The 12,036-nt window shown below is 40.3% G+C and overlaps 1 protein-coding gene across 1 annotated transcript in view; it reads right to left on the bottom strand.

Moving 5' to 3' along the window:
- The window catches only part of LOC133626382 (von Willebrand factor D and EGF domain-containing protein-like), a 182,898-nt gene that overhangs the window by 135,188 nt on the left and 35,674 nt on the right, over positions 1–12,036 (bottom strand). Inside the window, exon 2 of the mRNA XM_062005149.1 lies at positions 8,185–8,369. Coding sequence (XP_061861133.1) covers positions 8,185–8,369 — 185 coding nt within the window. The remainder of the gene's footprint in view (positions 1–8,184; positions 8,370–12,036) is intronic.

Raw genomic sequence — 12,036 nt, 5'->3', positions numbered from 1 at the left:
TTGTAGGTTTACCTCGTAGGAGCTTTGAACCCCATAAGCCGGGAAGAATTAGAGCAGGAGAGCACAGAACAGAGGAGGTGAAGGAGTGCTGGGGCTCAATGGGTGAGTGCAAGCTCATAGGAAGTGTTCAAGGAAAATAGTGTGGTGAACAGATACAGTGCAGTCTATGCATCCCTCCCAGGGCACTGTCCTGCTCCCACTGACCCCCATGGTGTTAGCTGCCTGAGGAGGAGGGATGCTGGCACTGCTCATGCCATGGGAAGCTATCCCAGTGCTGCTAACACCTGCTGCAAAGCATTGCTGCCACCATTTACTCACATTCAGTTGCTGAAGAATGGCCTTGATTGCTTTGGGGTGACTCAGTCTCTTACAAACACCCATATCTCAAGGAACATTTAAACCCATGCCTGAACAAACTGAAAAAATACTCAATTTTCTAGGGGCATTTTGTTGCTTGAAATAAGCTGCTTTTACCAGTGTAACTGGCCCCAACACACCAGTGCAGCTCCACTGGGAGTGTGGCTGCTGGGCCATCACAGGGCCTCAGTTTCCCTGTCTGTTGCCCCTGACCTTGGCCAAATCACTCTTTATGTACCTCACTTCCTTATCTCTAAACCAGAAGCAGAGGAGGCTGAGATGGTAATAGTACTTCCCTGCCTCGCAGCAGTGCTGAAAAGATGAATTCATTAATGAGACACCCATCTATCTGCTGTGCTGTGGGCCATGTAGATAAAGAGAGAGATACAAGTGCATTCTTGCTGTGTAAAAAGACAAAATGCAATCTATAGGTAAAAGTGGGTCTGTATCCCCTGTCCACACATTGAGGGAAACAAATAATGTGCTGAAATAAAAGGAGGGTGATTTTCTCCTTCATTGTAGTAGTTATCCTCACCACAAGTCTGTGAGCCATTTCAGTGCTGGAGAAAGTATGGATTAGCATTGCTGACGTCAGGGGCCAGCACTGTGTGCAGGCTCCCTGATAACCCCCTGCAGCCCCCTGTACAACCCCGTGTTTGTTCAGGCTAATCTTGCACAGAAGCCATTTGAGCCATTTCCATTTGTAGTTTGTTTTATAACGTGCACAAATGACAAGCAATAAGGAACCCTTTTGACTGATTTTGCAACCAGGAAAAGACAGTCTGTGAGAAAGCAAGGTACTGTAACAAACTAGTATCCATTATTCCAAGCTGGTCAAGGAAGAATTTTGGTATAAATCAAGTATTTCTCTTTTCTGGGAGCTTTATGACATACATGCATAGGCTTTTTTCTACTTTGAGCTATCCTGCTGTCTATCTGAGTCAGGCTACTTGCCCCATGCTAGCCAAAAGGATTTGCTGCATGAGGCCTCTGTCAATTAGAAAAACAAACCTGGGAAGGCAAAAGCGAATCTGTATTCATGTATTCAACCAGTGGGAGAGATAAGAACAGAAAAGAAACCAAAGAAAAAAGTGATAAAAAAAAGTCTAGGAGAAGAGACTTCAAAGAGCCAAAATTTTCAAGTCCCAGCTGTGGCATAATTGGCATTAAATTTTGTAGCAGTCATTTTGGAGAGTAACCAGAAAGTTGAATATAGAGGCAGTAAATGATGGGCATTTAGGGTATAACATTTACATGCAGTAACTACAGAGATTGCTGTTCTAGGAATAGCACAAATCTGTAGGAATCTCACACCGTAATCCAATGGCATTTCCAAAATGATTATGTGGCTGCCTCCACAGAAGGGCAAATGCTCAGAGTCTCTTGTAGGCAGGAGCTGGTCTGTTGGGATGCCAGTGCTGAGGTTCAGACCATGACTTTGCTGAGGTTCTCCACGTGATCTATATAACATAGACTCCACTATTGCTGTACTGTGCAAAATACCACCCTTTCTCTCTCAAAATGGAAGCTGCACAGCTGGAAGGAAAGTAAACTATGTCACCAGTGACACTGGCAAATGTGTGTGGCCACAGTTTGTCCATTTATTTCTGACTGTGTTGGTAGGCCTAATGAGAAATATTCTCTCTCCCTACAGATTCCATCTCCCTTCCATATCTTTAGGCAGGGTCTTGGACAGTGACCTTCAGTAGATGTCTGATAAACGCTCCACAGAAGAGATCACAAGCATTTGATTGCTTCAGCTGACATGTTTACTTGAGCTTGCAGGTCAATGCAATGGCAAGTTAGTGAAGTAAACTATACTGTTGTAAACCCTCAGTGTGAGTCGTTGAGTGCATCTGTAGTAGGCATCCAGTGACACAGCTTGCACAACAGAGAACTTATCTAACACAGAAAGAAGTTTGTAGGCTGTTGCCAGGTTTCTCTACTGCTCAGTATCTTTCCATACTTTATCGAGTTATAATTAAGTGGTGTTTTTAATCTTCAAAGCATTTCATAAACCTTACCTAATTAATCTTTGCAACACCTCTATGTGGCAGGTAAGCATTCATTAAGCAGTTTTGATTCATAATTAGGCAGCAGCTAATCTGTTAAATAATTCAGTTCAGAAAACCTAAACAACATCAACAAATTTGTTCCTCCTTTGCCAAAACAATGGGACAAACCATTATTGTTTAATCCAATGGTGTCTCTTCCATTTAGCTGGGGCTTGGAGAATCAACGAGTTTGATTGATTGAACAATCTAAGGTTCTTTATAACTGCACAAAGAAATCAAGCTTGATTGTTCTTGTCACTTGGGTATTGCACTGAAATTATGCTGTTAAAAATAAGCAGCACCATATGTGAGAAACGCATTGTTTTAGGTAGATGGAGATGGAAGGCTTTTTGGTGTACTGTTGGTTGGCAGTTAAAGCATTGTGATTTTGCATCTGTTATCCACTCAAAACTTTACTTTGCCTTAGCTTTTAAAAGTTTCTTTGTAGTAAGTTAAATAAGACTCTTTTTTTTGTTTCAATCTGAGGCCAAACTCCACAGAAATCAGTTTACGTCAAGAATATCTGTAGTAGCAATTAAACCAGTGCCTGTCTTGTATTTCTTTTAAGTACATGCTTCTCAACAATAGAGGCTGTAATTGTAATTTCTACAGAAAGCTTTTTGTATGCCTGAAAAACAAATAAGAAAAACAAAACCTCTTCATACTTACCATACCTACCATTATGATCTTGGAGTATTCACGTACACATGCAAGGAAAAGAAATACAGATGGAAACAGGAAATAATACCTCGAAAATGTCACTTGCTTTTAAGTTCATAAAACAATTGCAAATCAAAGTGGGTCCAGAGGAAAAGAAAGCTTGATACAAAGTAAAACAATTAGTAGTATGCAATTGAGCTGTGGTATTTTGATTGTGAGTTTAGAATGTTCTACAACAGGTTAAGTAGAGGAGGGAATTAAACCAAGCATTGGGAAAAGTAAATCATCTTCTTCTTCTCCAGGGGCTATAATATGAAGCATCATAGGCAGGTTAGGGTTGACAAGCTTTAACATGACCTTGTTTTACACACTAAAGATTAGCATTTGAGCCTGTGTTCCAGCTTAGTAGATATGTAAAAATCAATGTATATTGTTAACAATGCAACTGTTGAGAAAACACCATCCCTGACTGTATAACCTGCCCTTCTTATGCCACATTTATAGTTTTACGTGAATTTAGAGCACATAGATATTTGGAGATGGTTTTGCTCGTTTGGAGAATTCAATTTCTGCAGGAGGATTTTGGCAGTAATCTTGGTGTACAGTCACAGGCAGGTATCATCACTGGGCATTTCCAAATCCATAACTAACCTGCAGAAATCCTCTCTGGAGGATTGTAGATGCTAAAAAAATTACAGTGGCTAGGCTGGCTTCTGGGAAAGAAATCCCTTTAAGGTGTCATACAACCCAAGTCAGAAGACCCTGAACCAGAGGTTGCTGGAGATTAGTAGCATACAAAACTGAAACTATTGTCCTACTCACAGAATTGCTGAATCTTAGAAGACTCCACAACCCATCTCAGCAACCTGTTACAGTGCTCCCTCACTGTGAAGAAGTTTTTCCTTGTGTTTCTTTGGAACCTCTTATGTTCCATCTTGTGCCCCTTATCCTATCATTGGCCGTCACTGAGAATAGCCTGGCTCCTCCTCCTGACACCCACCCTTTACGTATTGTAAACATTAATGAGATCACCCCTCAGGGTTCTCCAGCCCCAGCTCTCTCAGCCTTTCATCATAAGCACTCCTGTTCTTCCCTCCAGACACGTGCATTTGTCTTCCAGCAGTGATGAGGAGGCTGGTGGACCTCTGCTATGGTGCAAGAGGTCACTTGAAGGCTCCTGCCAACAGGACTGAAGAAAATAAAGTGAACCCGAGTGAAGCATTGCCTTAAGACGGGGAAGAAACCAAAACTGAAGCAGCAGCTGCTTGGAGAGGTTGAACTTGAGTTGGTGGGCTTACTGTGCAGGTATGTACCTATGTATGTGTGTGTGTATCTTTGCAAATGCGTGTGTACACACCTAGTAAGTACCTATCAGTCCAGGCAGTAGGCATATTTTTGTGTGTGTGCACACAAAAATGCTGAACCATACATCTGGGCCATCTGTATTGCTGGGTGTTGTGGAAGAACTGGTGTCTGATGAGGTCCTTTGACTTTTCAGATGATGTGGAGACTGGTGAACCAGAGTCTCACCTCAGCAGTGGGTGTGCAATGATTTTTGTGCTTAGTGCCATAAGATCTGTTTTAATGTCTCTGCTCAAGGAATATAGGACAAGGAATCTTCTGTTTCAGCGGACAAGTGTTTGATAGTGACAGTTCTAGTAGTGATTCTGGTTTTAATCACTTTTGCTTTAGCTTATCATTTGCTGTTTGCAACTGACTACTCAAAGCTGGAAATATTACCATTACTTTGAGAAGTAATGAAGCTGACTCATGAATTGTATTGAAGAGTATTGAGAGTATTATTGCTGGGTCCACAACCAATTACTATTTGCATAATCAAATTCTTAATTGATGCTTTTCCATAAGGTTGCAGCGTATAATCTATGCTGCTTTGTGCCCAGGTACATGAGAGGAAGAAGTGCATTTCTGGCTGGATTTCTGACTCCATAGTGAGATGTGAGACACTGTTGCAGGGCCTGCCTGTCGTTAGCATGGCATGGCATTTGGATTTGCATTATGGTTAGGAGTGTGCTCTGCTCTTCTGTAAGCCAAAGGCTGATTTTTTGCTATCTGACTGCAGAGTAGAACTTCAGTAACATTAGAGGATTGTCTTCTCTCACATTTCTTTTTAATGTTCATTCCTTTCATGGCACTTGCCTGTATGTACCTGTACACAGATGTGTGTGTATACCTTATACTACTCTAACTCAGAAGCCTGAATTTCTGGAACTGATGTGTATTCTTGTGTATTTCCCCTATATTTTGTGTTCAATACTTCTCTGTATTTTTAATAGATTTTCTATTGGACTTCAATGTTTATGTCACTTTTGTTCTTCCTCTGAAGGTCATTTTACTGTTGAGTCTGGCCATGCCTGTGCATTGTTTCTTACTCCCTTAATCTAAGCAAAATCTTCCCAGTGCTTTCTTCCTTTAGTGTTTTTGCCTTTCACAGTGAGTTTGGCAGATCCTGAAGAGCAAACTGTTGTTTGTGATCTGTAGGCAGCAGCCACAATACCTGGGGATGTAAAATTTGCAAGTTTGTGTTGCTTTTCTACTAGGATTTGGTTTTGGATGGGGAAGTGGCTGTGGCCAAGACTGCATGCCCAGGATGTGGTAATTGCTGTACCTCCTCAGGGAACACAGGGGGAGATGCAAAGAAGAAACAGAGGGAGGAAGGTCAGGATCATTCATTACCCTCCGAGAAATTCAGCAGGCAAAGCCTAAATGGGAAAGCTGTTTCAATCAAAAGTATTTTGCCACTGGAGGAATAAGTTTATGAACAGCAGTTGAACTCAAAGGATGGAGAATTCAGGAACACAATATATATTTTCCCTCTCTTTGACATAAAACCTTCTGTGGTTTACTTCCATGTTTTTGCCCTTTGTTTTTCACTTGTTTGTTAAATTAGTGGACCAGAAGCTCCTTCTTAAGAGCTGTTATTTGTTTTTCATTGCAAAGGTTGCTGTGGCTTTTAGCTGTGGCATGGTTGCAGACTGAGGCCCTCATACTTTCTCTATGGTGGTTCTGCTCTCTGTTGAATATCATACTTTTCAGTTATAAAACTAAATTTTTACTGTGAAGCTTTTTGTGTGTGTGTGTCTGGCAAAATTCAGAAACTAGGTTTTGAGATCACATCTGAAGGAATCAGTTACCCCTGCCCTAGAACTGTAGCTGACTCTAGGAGCTCACCTTCCTTGTGCCCTCGTGTCCACCCAGAATGTGCCATTTGTCATGCTGCAACTCTTTCCCAAGCTGGGCAGGACCTGTAAATCTCCATTATGATTTAAATCCCTGTTAAGCTCCGTTGGGTGGCAAGAATCCTTACCTACTTTTGCTGTGAATTAAGTTAATCTTATCCATTGATAAGCAGCTAATTGTATCTGGCCGGTATTAACAGGAGATCACAAGGCATAAACTTTACAAGGTGCTGCAGTAATGTCCTTTTAAACTCTCCACCTGTTTAGTTGGGCTTTATTTGATCTCTTTTCTCTTCTGTCTGTTCAGGATTTTGTCTTTGACTTGATTAATTAAAATCAGCTCACTCCAGCCGGGCTGGAATGTCCAATAACAACCACTTATTAAGGAGTGGAAGCTCTGCAGTTATTAATTTAAATTATTTTGTTCCAGAGGTTTTTTTTCTCAAATTAAATGGAAAACCAAGTTAAACAATGATTTAATTAAGTGGAAGAGATAGAACCTAGAGACAGATTTAGAAGGCGAAGATCTAAAAGCAGCATATTCTTCCAGTTGTGACATCTAACAGATGTAATCCTTCATCAGCGTGGTGAAGAAGAGATTTACTGTCATTCAGAGGATAATGAAGAAACCAACAGCAAGAATTATGTTGCAAGATAAGAAACTAAACTAATGAATATAGCTCTGCAAACCTGAATAAAAAAAAAAACTCCAGAGAGGAGCTTAAAAGAAACAAAGTGTGCATTGTTGGGAAGGAATCTCATACAGCCGAGCGTTGCTACATACTTCAAATTGCTGAAATACAATGATATATTAAATAATTGATATATATAAATAGATCTATTCACACTTAGAGAGCAGTTTGTAAAAATAAACTTTATAATACATTAGGATGCTCAAGGATGACCTGCATGAAATGAATATTTCAATAACAATCCTGCCAATTTGTTCAGGTTGATGAGATTTATGGTTGGTGTATGAGAGAGTTAGAAAGCCCACAGAAGTAACAATTATCTCTTAACATTTCATGTAACATTAGATTATTAAGATATACTTCTTTTGTGACAAGTTCACAATTCTGATCCAAATAGACATGAAATACTGTTTGCTAATTTCGAGAAGGTTCTCCAGCTAGAGTAGTATTGCCTGATATTAAACTTCCTGGCACTCTAGGTTGAATATTTAATCTTTAAAGTGATTTATTATAATTAGTTTATTGTTTTCTGAATGATTTTGTTTAACGGTGTGTTTGAAATTGTTCTAACCTCTTGCAGCTGGGCCATTTGAGATTGCAATGGCTTTAGTTAGGGTCTCAAGTTGCTCTGATTGCAAGTTAAACTTTATTGTCATACATATTAAACACACATAAACCCAGGTAATTATTGTTTTGTGTGTTTTAGAGAGTAGTCTTCTGTGGTGGAATATTTTTCCTCTGGAAAGCCATTAGCATGCTTAGGAAAGTAAATAATACAAGAAATGGTAATAGTGACAGAAGACTCACATTTAGCTTTTCCTTCTGTATCACTAAGGAGTCTCTTTTAATATGGATTTTTCTGGGTTTTCTCTTCTGATTTAATAATAATGATGTATTCCTAAATCACATTAAATTATATAGGGAGTCAAGTTCCAGAATTCATTCTTAAAGCAGTAGAATTGCCTGTCTGGTGACATACATGTATTACTAAGTATCTCTTTTTAGAGTTGGAAAGCACCTTATTTTATGTTTGAATAATGCCTCAGAGTCCATAGGCATCCTGGTCTCTTACTAGTGCCCTTGGATATGACAGTACTAGTGGTTTTTCCTTGACTATCCCCATTGCACTCTCCTGGCTGTAAGAGTGTAGAGGTGGCTGGAAAAGAAAATTATATCAAAGGCTTTGTTCAAGTTCACCATGGCTAGTGCTTAAGTTTTACTGACTTCAATACATCTCGTTGGCATTTCTGCAGGCCTGTTGCCAATCATGAAGCGGTACCATGCTGGTGGCAAGGAGTGGTCACAAACCAGGTCCTGAACCGCTGTTCGCTGCAGCTCCAGTGAATCAAACCTGGTGCTGCGGTGGGGATTGCGGAGGATGTGGTGTCCCTCTGGTGAGCACTCGGGAGCTGGAAGGGGTGGAAAAAGACCATGATTAAGTAAGTTAATGCAATTAGATATTGTTAATAAGCACTTAAAGCGGAGTATAGCCTCTTGTGTTCAAGTTTGGTTTAAGACTGGGCTCATTTTCAAGGCAAACTGTGTTTGGAAGCTTGGTAACAAGGATTTCAGCCATCTGGATTAGGGCCACCAAGATGATCAGGGGACTGGAGCATCTTCCTTATAAGAAAAGGCTACAGGAATCTCGTTAATATATACAAATATCTAATTGGTGGGTGTCAGGAGGTTCGAGCATCCCTTTTTTTGATGGTATCTAGCAACAGGACAAGGGGTAATGGGATGAAGCTGGAACACAAAAAGTTCCATTTAAACCTAAGAAAAAAGTATTTCACTGTGAGGTGAGGGAGCCCTGGCACAGGCTGCCCAGGGAGGGTGTGGAGGCTCCTTCCTTGGAGGTCTTCAAGACCCACCTGGACACGTTCCTGTGTGACATGATCTAGGTGAACCTGCTTCTGCAGGGGATTTGGACTAGATGGTCTCTAAAGGTCCCTTCAAACCCCTACCATTCTGTGATTCTATGATTTTATTCATAACTGAATCAGAACTACAAAACTCATCTCTTTAATGTGATCTCACTCTAGGTTTTGATCTCACTCTAGCTTTAAGAATTGACATCTGAATCACTCCTCCTCAGAAATTAATATTTTGAGCTTCCAAAGCCTTGTGATGTGTTTGAAAAGATGTAGTTTTAAACTTTAGTTGGCTGTTATGTATGAGCATTTTGTTCACTGTATAAATTGATGCTCAAGTATAAGGTGCACTTCACATACCTTTAAACACTCATTTAGAACATCGAAAATAAGAAATGCTTAAAGGAAAAGAAGAAATGGTGAAAAGCCAAGAGTACTGGGATTTTAGGGTCGCCATTAGGCTTGCAACTATTCAAGCCACAGCTCAGACTTGCCTGAGGCATGTACCTATAAAGCCAAATACATCAAAGCCTCTGTGCTCACATGGTAAAGTTTGAATCACAACTGCTGCCCCTCAGTGTAGGTTTGCTTACAGTGGCTGCCCTGTTCATTTTCATATATCTCTTTTTTTTTACAGTAGATTCAGTAGTTTGTTATCATCTGATAAAAAGAAGTCTTGCAGTGACTCTTTTAGAAGTTAGTGGTTTTTTAGAAGGCTGATCATGTAGAAAAAAGGGCCTTTTCTTTGTTTTCTTTGCTGTTTCTGAGGCCAAGTCCATTTTCGCTGTGCTTGCATTGCAGAGCACAGGTCACAGGAGGAGTTTGAGGTGTTTCTCTGCTTTATGCATTGGCAACAAAAGGCTCAGTTAATTTCTTGCTGCAGTAATCTTTAATTGTTAATGACGATGTAAGAGGCAGAGAGCACATAGCAGGAATTGTACAACCTGGTTTCAGGAGTTAACGAAATCACCTCTTTGCACTGTAACCAGAGCTAATTTATCCAACACTGTTGACAGAGAATAAGACCCCTCCCCATGATATCATTTTTCAAATGTCACTTTTCAGATTATAACTCTGCTTTAAGATTATGCCAGTGGCACTCTGGAACCGGTTTATCATTGTTATTTTATTGACAAGATACTCAGAAGGTCAAAGTCAATCCATTTATGGTACTATTTTAAAAGATTATTTTTATTGTGCCAAAGGCAAGGTAATAACATACAAAACAAATGGGGACAAAATGGAGCGTGGCAGAGCCTTTACTGCAACTTTCAGGGAACTGAGGTGTCAAAATGATAGCACAATTCCAATGCAAAATTCAGCTGAATTAATACAATTGCCTTTTTTAGTAAAAAAAAAAAAAGTGCCCTAAGCTTTTATTTTGTACAGGTAAGAGCTATTTTAGGGAGGCAACACTTGGAAATGCTGCAATCTAATTAAATCCAAGATATGAATTCCCTCCCTCAGATGTCCTTTCTGGGGATTTAGGCTTTGTAGGGAGGACCACATGGAGACTGTCCTTTGCCAATTCCCAACCCAAGGGAATAAGTAACATTTCAGCAGACCAACTATTGTACACGTGTGAAAACTTTACCCTGTAGTTATAAAAATGTTTAAAAAGGCAGATCTGGTCCCCTTCAGTGTCTCTCAGTGCTTCAGGAGTGTTAAAGGGAATAGGACTTTGGCTCATGGTACCTTGAACTTGCCCTAAGTACCTCCTTTCTGAACGAAAGACAAAGGATTCTGAAAGTAAACAGCACAGTATTGCCACAGGAATCCTGCAAGAGCATTGTAATAAAATTAATTACATTGACTTTCTCAGTAATAATAATATCAAATACTCCTTTTAAATGTAATTAATAACCTTCTGCTCAATATGTATTAGTTATAATCCAAATTCACATAACATGTTGTGGTCTTACCAATGATTAACTGCTCTGTCTAAACAATGCAAATATATTAGAGGCTGAGACATGGGTAATTATTTTTCATCCTTTGCCTAGTTTTGTTTGCAGTAGTTTAGAAATTGCAGCTTTGCTTATTAATGTGAGAGGAGTCAAATGCTGTAGATGGGCCTTGCAAAGGGCAAGTAGAGTGTCAGAGGAGCACATGGGGAAGACATGCAAGGTCAGTAATGAGGGGGCTATTCACTCATTCAATTTAACTGTATTTGGGACAAAAGCTGTTGTGTTCACTCCCTACAGAGTGTATATGTGAAGCCCTGGCTCAAGCAGCCAGCACCTGTAAAGGTGCATTTTATTCTGTATTATATGTCAGAATGCGTTTCTGTCCCTGTGACTGGGTTTAGTTATGCTTGCAGGCTGTCATTGAGGAGGCAGCAAGGCAGATGGATCTGCTGTCAGCTCCCTTGGAGCCCGACTGACAGATTTCGTGCTCGCCCTGATGCAGATCAGAGGGAAGCACGCCGGAATCAATGGCAGTGGAGGGAGCGTGAGCAACAGCTCATCCAGGTTTTGCAGCAAGCCATGAGCAAAACAATCCCTCAATTATCGAGTTTCCCCTGTAAAATGATGCTTATTATAGCCTTATGACAGAATCATTGTAAACTTTAACATGTAAATTGCAGGCCATGGCACAAGTTAATTGCTACTGCCTTTCCAACAGAAATAAATGAGTTAAAGGCTCACTGGAATCGGACTGCAGTATAAAAATGACATTTAAAGAAAACCCAAGACACAGCTGGGCCCTGTTGGTTGTTCACCTGATGGATGCCTGACTGTACCTTATGGTGACTACAGCTACACTCTAATCAGATGAAGCCACCTTCTTTTTTTCTTTCATGACTAAGTCAGAGGCAGATGTCAAGCTTGTGTACAGTGATGAAGGGCTCAATATCACAATAGTTTCTCCTGTTGTGGGGAACAATAAAAGGCTGTGCTGTGTCTCATATGGAGTTGCTGTTACTCTGTGGTAGTCACCTTTAAAAGAAAATATATGTTTCTTTACATAAGAGAAACCTATACATTTAATTTGATTGCCCAGCTCTACTCCTAGAAATACATTGAAAGGGCTTATGAGGAAAATGCTGGCTTTTCAGGGAGCCCTGTGCTCGTTGCTCTTAAGACCATTCAGATTTCTTCAGGAAGAAATTAAACTGTGCAGTGAGATTTTGTTGCTTTCAGTCCAGAGAGTGGTTAGAATGAAATGTCACGTGGTTGCTGGTGCTTTAGTCTCCTGCAAAGAG

This window comes from Colius striatus, chromosome 11, assembly GCF_028858725.1.
Source record: "Colius striatus isolate bColStr4 chromosome 11, bColStr4.1.hap1, whole genome shotgun sequence".
In the NCBI taxonomy this organism is placed as follows: domain Eukaryota; kingdom Metazoa; phylum Chordata; class Aves; order Coliiformes; family Coliidae; genus Colius; species Colius striatus.
Note: the sequence above shows the minus strand (reverse complement) of the source record. Positions and strands in the feature narration are given on the sequence as shown.